The sequence below is a fragment of the Pithys albifrons genome, chromosome 1 (genome assembly GCF_047495875.1).
Source record: "Pithys albifrons albifrons isolate INPA30051 chromosome 1, PitAlb_v1, whole genome shotgun sequence".
In the NCBI taxonomy this organism is placed as follows: Eukaryota; Metazoa; Chordata; class Aves; order Passeriformes; family Thamnophilidae; genus Pithys; species Pithys albifrons.
Genome location: NC_092458.1, coordinates 93,094,570 through 93,103,331, shown reverse-complemented (window position 1 = coordinate 93,103,331; position 8,762 = coordinate 93,094,570). Strand labels below are relative to the sequence as shown.

Here is an 8,762-nt window from a genome sequence, read left to right as displayed (position 1 = left end):
CCAATCTAAATCTACCCTATTTCAGTTTAAACCTGTTTTCCTGTCTCCTGTCACTACAAGCCTTGGTAAAGTCTTTCTACTAAGCCCCCTTTAAGTATTGAAAAGCTGTAATATTAAAGATCTCCCTGGAGCCTTTTCTCGAGGCTGAACAACTCCAATTCTTTCAGCCTTTCTGAATGGGAGAGGTGTTTCAGCCCTCTGATAATTTTTTTGTGCCTACCTGAGCATGCTCTAACAGGTCCATGTCTTTCTTGGGCTGGAGGCCTTGCAGCTGGATGTTTCTCCCAGGTAAGTTTTGACAGCTGGCTCACATGTATGCCCATCTTTTCAGTCTGTGTAAAAAGACTTGGGGAAAGGAAATGTGAAGGGGTTCACCCCTCTGGGCACCATTTGTTTAATGCATTTGCTGTAAATGAAGGGGAAAATTCCAATGGGCATAAGAGCAGCCAAGTAAGTTCCAGCTGTCAGAGCAGTGAGGTTATGCCAGAGACCTTCCCAAAGGAACAGTGGCAGCAAAATTCAGCCCTACAGTCTAGTTACTGTTAATGTGGAATTTGGCCAACTTATGAAAGGGGTCTCTATGACACAGTTGCCTGTGAAAGTAGGGGACTCAGTGACCCAGGAGCTGCCTTCCACATCTCTTAGGCTCAGGTCAGACTGACCCCCCATTACCAAATCTCAATAACAGGTCCAGAGTCCTCCACAGCTTCTTGCCTGTCCCACTAAGCTGAATGTGCTTGCAAAAGACCAAATGGGGAAACAGCAGGACCTTTGACCCCTCACTGTCATTATATTAGCTCCATAAATGCTGGTGTCTCAGATAAGCATCTACCTCAGCTTCGGCCTGAGAAAGAGGAGGCAGGACAGGTAAGTGCTGAATTCTGTTCTGGGTGAAAAGGACTTCGTGACTGCTGTGTCTAGATCAAAGAGAAGTGAGTGCAGGTGGTCTTCTGGTTTTCCCCATTTCTTAATGCAAGCCAAAGTATGAGCCTTTCTCACACTCCATAGCCAGGAATAGTGCTGAAATGGAGGAGGGTGGGGGTGCTTGAGGTGACCTGGATTGAAGCTGAGTGATGGATGCTCCATGAGACACTCATGGGAGGGTCAAGCCTGTGGTAGGAATTGCAGAATATCAGTGCTGGAAGATACATAACCTTTTCCCAGCTGCCTTCACCACAGGGACTACAGGCTCTAAAGCAGATAAGAGCACCTCTTTATGCTCTTGGGAAGCAATGGTATGCCTTTTGTGTACATGGAGAAAAACTGGCCCTAGGATTAAAAACCAAGGTAGGGTGATAAGGCAGCAACTGCTGCTGGGCAGCAAATATCTACTAAATGAAATGGTAGCTTTTGGAGGCAATTTGTGCACAGGAGGAAATAAAAATCGAGGGAAACTTCCTTACTGTGGGATAAGAAGGAGCATTGACTTGTATCCAGCTTGCATGGGATTTAGCAAAGCATTCACATGTAATAGACTTGCAGCCTTTTTTGCAATTGCAATTCCTAAAACTTCATTGTTTTCTTCACATTGCTCTGAGTGATGCAGCTAATTGAGTGCATAAATCAGTATTAATTCCTAAACACCTTTTTAAGTGCAGTGTGTTTGAAAAGCTTGTTTAGGTGTAATGTATTTTTGATGCACCAAGTACCAAATTTTCAATTCTCCAAATCTGACTTTTTTAATAGACAAAAATGAAGGAAATGAGATGAAGCTAAATTGTGCACTCAGTCCCTTTTGAGAACCTGTTCTGCATGGGCTGCTATCTCCTGCATTAATCCCAGAGTGAAAAAGACAAGTGAACCTAGTTGGCTAGTTGGGACTTTCTTCAGCTAAAGCAAGACAAAAAATCCTCAGATCACTGGGTCACTAAGCTGATCATTGTATGTGATGTATTTATTAGCACAAGGTACTTTAGAGCAATTTAACAAAACAAAACAAAGAAATCCCATATTGTGGATTCTTTAGTTGTATTTACGCATAGAGGAAACCTATTCTGACCTCTGCCAGTTTTAGTGATTTGCTCATGTGCTGAAACAAGGGTTTTAGCTCTCAGATAGAACTAGCTTTAACTGTCACATATTTTGTTGAGCTCCGAAAGTTATTATTGTGCATATTTGCAATTATACAAATAAAAGGACCCCTTCATTTTTATACTATCTTTTCCTCAGTTCTTCAGAGGAGAGGTACCATCTTTCCTGTACTTGTCTTCATTTATTAGTTAGCTTTGTTGCAAAAATCTGGTGTTTAGCCAACATGTTTTATTACTCTGAAAACAAAGAAAACATTGTATGCTGATTCCCGCAGGTCCCTCTGTGTAGAGAGCAGAACTGGTACTGCAAACCATGTTGCAATCCAGGGTATTGGTGATAGCTCTGATTCTGCTCCTTAGCACCACTCTCCCGGGTAAGTCTGAAAAGTTTTCTGTCTGCCTGAGACAAGGCTCAGCTCAGAGATTCTCACAAATCTGTAAAGGAGGACTGAAGCCCAATAATACAGTTGAAGACCACGAATATGTAGTGCTCAGCAGCATGAAACAAGTCAATAGAGATCTGGCATAAAAATTGTCCACATATAGGGCAAATACTCTGCCATGTAAGGCATGAGACAGATATCCATGAATGGGTGAAGAGGTGCTGCTGGATGCTGCTAGAGTGATTTCTGAGAGACGTTCTAAATCTCAGAATTTCAAATCTCTTCCCACTGCACCTGGGGAAAAACATGAGAGACACAAGTATGAGAGACACAAGTGACTGGAGAGGCCTCATGAGGTTTTGCCTTCTTTTTCTCAGAAGTGCACTCAAAGTCCATCTTTGAGAAAGACCGTCGTGATTGGCTGGTCATCCCTGATGCAGTTGCATCTTATGTCTATGAAGCTGTAAGCAAGGTGTCCCCTAGAGCTGCTCAGTCCCTGGCCGATGCTGCCCAGATTCCAGCAGTTGTTGCAACCAGGTATGGAAAGCTCCTCTGTGCTAACACTGCAATAGCCATGTGTAAACTTGGAGAGAGAGGAGCGGGTGAAAGAACAGAGGACCTAAATGATTGAGATAGATATATATATATAGATATATATATATATCCAGTATCTATATGGGAAGACCCAGTGGGAAATGAATCAGCAAAGCCTGATGTGACACCATGGGACACCATGGGAGTGAGGTCCCAGGAGACGGGGTGAGATAATGTGGTCTCATGTGAAAGCACAAGCTCTTCCTAGGGATGCACACTGTACCTGACAATGGTTGTGGGGACAGCAGGGTCTGCTCTTTGTACTTTGGTAGTGAGGGAGGAGGCCACTGGCTGGTGGGGGATCAGTTTGCTGGTAGGGTTCTGTGAGGCTGCTGCCTGTGAGGGGCTGAGTCCTGACCATGCCATGAAGCACTTCTGTCACTCAATGCAAATCACCAAATTGGTTCTAGCTGCGCATACATATTCCTCAAGAAAGGGGAATGAGTTCCCTGACAAAAGGAAAAGCATGATCACCTTAGAGACAGTTTCATGTGACTCATAGCACACACATGCTGCCTATTGCTGTCTTCTGAGGAAAGGCCCTCTGAGACTTCTGATGAGCTCTGCACTCTCAGTGACAGGCAGTGTGATAACCACAGCAGATGGAGATTACCCTCATGTATATAAGTATCTTATCACATACACTGTCGTCTCCTGCAGGAACTTCCTCATCAGAGAAACAACTAAAATCACTATAATGGTGGAACAGATGTTTGAAAAAATAAAGAACCTGTGGTACACAAGAGTCCTAGGCTATTAGCCAGATGAAGACAAGTCAGTGTCTCCTGATGTGAGTTGGTAACACCCTGCAGTGTCCTCTTTCCTCCTGCCCCTACTACGGACGAAGATCAGTCAATAAGACAGAATCAATGCTCCTCTTAATGCCACTAGAGGGAACCCACCTTCAAAGACCAAAAGATGGAAGGTATCTGCTGAAGCCTCCCCCGGAAAAAAAAAAAGAACACGCGGCTGGGCATGGGGAAGGCAGATTGTAGAGCTCTTCTGTAGCCAAATCTTGAAAATTAATTCCTCCTGAATGGCTTGGCCATTGCCCCTCTAATAAAATAATGTTGGTTGTTACATTTCCTTAAGTTTCTTATTTGTATTGACTGTTACAAAATCACACTTACCTTGGCATCCCATTCTGCTGAGAATGTAGCTGATTCCCAAGAAGTTGCTTCAGGCAATGTTAACAAACCCTGACCATTCAGTCACTTTTAACTAAGCTCAGATTCTTGGGTGGAGGGGCACTACCTGAGGATCTTTCAGGGTATGCACAATATGATAACCATAACCTCACATCAGGAAAGACCGTGAAATTTAAGTACTACTGATTGTGCTCCTTGATTAGGTAAGAAGCAAGTAAATGCAGCTATATCAAGTGTCTGAAGATTTCACATAATTTTGGAAAACAAGTGCTAGTTAACTGAACTGTCCATTGACCTGAGCAGGACTTTGGAAGTGTATTTCACTAGCTAACCAATAAGACTACTGAATATGCTTTTCCAAAGGAGAAAAAAGGGCAAATGTCTCACTATCTTGACAAGTTTATGAGAAGGGCACCTATGCCCAGCACTGTCTATGAAGACTTGGCAGGTACTCCTCAGCCCTGTGTAACTGCATCATCTCAGTTGCCCACAAAGGACAAAGAAATTCATCTACTTTCTCATTAAGCAAGCAGAAGCAAGTGGGCAATTTGTTTGAAATCACAGTGAGACTGTGGCAGAGGCTAAAACAAAACCCTGCTACCCTGAGAGCTAGGAGTCATGTGCACATGGGTAAAATTACTGCTTGGGAGGGAGAGCATTGCTACAACTGGAAAAATGAGATTTGCCTAATAACTGTAAAGCAATGTCTTCTAAGGTGCATCTCCATTTACTTTTCCCCCATAGGGGTCTGAAACCCAAAACTATATTCTACTTCAGCATTACCCTTAACTATTTGTCAGGACTTGAGGGCACCAGTAATGACTCTCATCCATGCACGCTGGCTGTGCACCCAGGAATCCCATCTAATCTCAGGCTCTGGGCACCCAGACCTGTGGCTGCTCCTGGCTTACTGGTGGGTTTTCTGGCACTGATGTTGTACCTACATTGTAAATAGCAGCCTCATTCCATCCTTGACTGTGCTTCTTGGCTGGACCTTGGACCTATGCTGTAGGCTTGCCTCCAGCTCTGCCTCCCACTGTCCTGAGAAAACTCCCTGGTACAACAGAAGGACCTCCTCTTCTTCCTCACCTCTTCTTGGGTACAGTGGGAATATGCCCTGGCTGGGAACATCCGTACCTGTGCTGGGGTCTCTGCTGGCTCCTGAACTGTCTTACCTTTTGGAAAATCCTAGCTTGTGATGCTCTCTGGCACTTCTTCTTGATCAGGTAATCAATCATTGAGTAGGGAAAGCAGGTATAGCAGAGAAGCCTAAGGAGGAACTGGGAGATGTCAATGTTTAGCCCTCCCCATGGAATCATTCAAGAAGGCAAAGGAAGAGAAGGGGGTAACAAGGAGAAGGGAGAAGCAATAGAGGAGATGGAAGAAAGTATAAGAATCAGCAGCAATTGTGCTAAAAGCTGATTGTATTTCCTTAAGGCTCTTCTTTATCCCTCTGATGGGTTTGACTACAGAAATTAACTCCAAGAGATGACAAAAGGCTAATTAATGGGAAGGCTAATTAATAGATGAAGGCTATATTTAATCCAGTATCTTTTTTACATTAGCAAGGGGGGGTGGAGGGTGAGGGGGGTGGTGGGGGGGACGACACTGCCCTGACCTCATATACATAATTCCAGACCTTTATTTTAACCTGTTCTCTACATTTTACAGAAGTATTTGACCATCTCAGAACAGTGGGCTTTGCCATTGTTGAGCTTCAATACTCCTATTGCTTGGGTAGCAATAGGGGTAGGGGATGAATGCCCTAAGCTAATAGCAAGGCTCTTTCTCCAGCCTGAAGTGCTGGATGCTGAAAATCTGTCTTTTTACTTTCTTTCTCAATTATCAGAAAGACTTACCACCAGCAGTACTTGATTATCCAAAGCTTCCTATCACCCTAGTCTGCATTTCATCTCCCAAGATCTTTGTTACTGAGCAGAGTTTGCTTCAGTATAAACCTGAGCATGCTGTTGTCCTGTTGGAGCAATTCAGTAGACTATTAGTAATACAGGAGAAATGAGTCCCCTATGTTTTGGGGTGCATGATTTTGTTGATTTATTTTGTTTCTTTAATTATAAGTCAGATCAGCTAAAATCTTGCACTTTAACCACTGGTCTGGAATAACCCCCCCTCATTTTGCCTTTTCTTTGTCCCACACCCATTCATTGGTACCACATGCAATCAGAATGAAATCAGTGTCCCCGTGCAGCAGCAAGATCTTCCATCTCCACTTGCTTTACCACTTCTGCAGAGCTCTTTTGCAGGTTTCTTTATTGCTGCCTTTTTTGCTTAGTCTATGCTTCCCTCACCGGGAATGAATGTGCACATGCATATATATTATGTAAATGCACCAGTATTTAGGAGGAGATTTAGAAAAGCAGAAGTTTGGGCTGATAAGAACATTCATCACATGAAAAACCCAGGACAGTTAGTTCTTTTGCTAGAGGGATGGTTTTCTACCTGCTTGTTTTGCATATGTCTGCTCAGACTTTTTTTCCCAAACACAAGTCTTGTAGGAGAAGCCCTGCAGCTTAAATCCCCTCTTGCCGCAGGGAAGAATTCAGTTTTCTGAGTTTTCTCAGAATAGAGCTCGTTCTTCTGGGATTTCAAAAGTATTCCTTTCTGAAAGTCATGAGTCATATGAAAGAGCCTGAACCTGCATAGTTTGGTGTCTTGGAAATCGTTGCTTCAGCCTTTTCAAACTATTTGTATGCACTGCCAAAAAGAGTATGAAAAAGCCTGGACAGTATAGGACTCTCATGTTGCATTTTGAGCTTGTGTGACTTCACCAATGCAAACCAGAGGCATTCCTGTATTGCTTAATTGCACAGCTGGAGCAAAGCAGTACCTGGTATGAATTCCATGCTAAAGCTTTACAAAGGTTTGATATTTTGTTAAATGCACTTAATTGTATCTTCTTGCTTTTCTGCAATGCAACCTCCAGAAAATCCAAACCAGAGACTTGCTGATTAGCTCTTTCATGTCTGATTTTAGCATATGGACAAAACTGAATCAGCCTTTAGATCTCTGTATTCGTTTGTACTCAACCTCCTGATCATGTAGTTAGTTATCTATGCATTTTTATGCTTTAAGAGAAGTAAAAAGAAAACCTTGCAGGTGGTTAATCTACTATACAATCTACAATGTAAGGTAATCTACAAAGAGCAAAATAGAAAACCTCCCACTGCCACTTTTGACATTATTGGCATCACCCTTTGATGAGTTCCTTCAAGGCAGAAACCAGCAGCTGAGACAGCAATCAGGCTGGGATCGCTATAAAAAAACCCAAAACTTTTTATTCCCAAAAGGATCCTGGGGCAAATTCATGGGACACATACATGAGGGGGGCATATATATTTCACTCTCAAAGTTAAAGTATTTCATATCTATTCTTACTTTTCAGTTGGAATAAACAGGTTAGTCTGTAATTTGTTTCTAAAATATGCAAAGAAATCACTTCCCAGGTGATGACTGTTAGAGTTCACTGAGTGCTTCAAGATTCTTGGAGAGGCTCCTTAAGTGAAGCATTCATTTCAGTGAGATTCATGTCACAGAAACTTTCTTTGTGAGTAATCATCATTCACTTTGCAGCTTTGGGAAAACTTGTGGTCTAACTGGTTCAACTGAGTCCATTGAAACGAAATCTTAAGAAATGTCAAGTTTCCGTTGTTTCCGAGATGGGTGAATAACCCCTCGGGTGTTCATTATTTCTGCAAATACACCATCTCTTGAAAAGCACTTATTATGGTGAATACTTGGCACCATTTTCAGTGGCTCAGTATTGATGGCTTTTACACTTCTTAGGTCCCCTCACCTCTTGCTTCAACACTCGGAAAAATCACTAATTGATGCTAAGCTGTGAGCTGTGGCGGCTGCTCTTGCCGACAAACAGCCGGAGTCCTTGAGCCGCAGAAAGCCCAGCGCGGGGTGTTTTTAACTTCCAAGGAAAGAAGACGAGGACTGGAAAAAAGTTCAGTGAAATATCTGAAACTTATGGCTGGTAGTCACACGTGCACACACAAACATTTCCATCTCTAGGGACTGTAATTTTGCCCTCTGGTGAGGGCTGTGCACGCAGGCACTGCGAGGTCAGGGAGCACACTGGGATGGTGGATGCTCACCGAAGCGTAGAGCCGACATGACCATCTTTCAATGTTTCTGCCCTTTACATGGACTCTTGGCAAAGAAGCTGTTCCATATCGTAAAAGTAAACACCAAAATCACCAATCGGGTGCCTGCGTGTGCACGGTACGTGGAGTAAATAACGAAAAAAGGCAGCACGCACATGCAGCGGTGGTAGAGGGTCAGCGCTCCCTCCACGGGGAGGGGGCTACAGCCACCGGCAGCTGGGCAGGAGCATCGCCTGGGGGGCGAAGGGACCCGGCGGGGAACTGGAAGCCTTGCGTGCCAGGCAGCCCCCGGCGGGCGGCAGAGATCAGTCAGCGCCGTCTCCCTTTCTCTCACCGCCCGCGGTCTCTCGCCGCAGGGCGAGCGCTGACTCAGAGCGGCACCGCCACTTCGCACGCGATGCCGCGGCCTCGGGTCCTGCATCCCCCGCCCGGGTCCCGCATCCCTGCCCCGCTGCTGGCACAGCTCGGCAGTGCAAG

General features: G+C 44.3%; 1 protein-coding gene across 1 annotated transcript; it reads left to right on the top strand.

The window, feature by feature from the left end:
• The first annotated feature begins 2,289 nt into the window (after positions 1-2,289).
• Positions 2,290-3,767, top strand: LOC139680010 (apovitellenin-1-like). The gene is made up of 3 exons (XM_071572233.1): positions 2,290-2,404; positions 2,791-2,950; positions 3,668-3,767. Exons 1-3 carry the CDS (start codon positions 2,344-2,346, stop codon positions 3,765-3,767), a joined length of 321 nt encoding a protein of 106 aa, XP_071428334.1. The 5' UTR covers positions 2,290-2,343.
• The last annotated feature ends 4,995 nt before the right edge of the window (positions 3,768-8,762 follow it).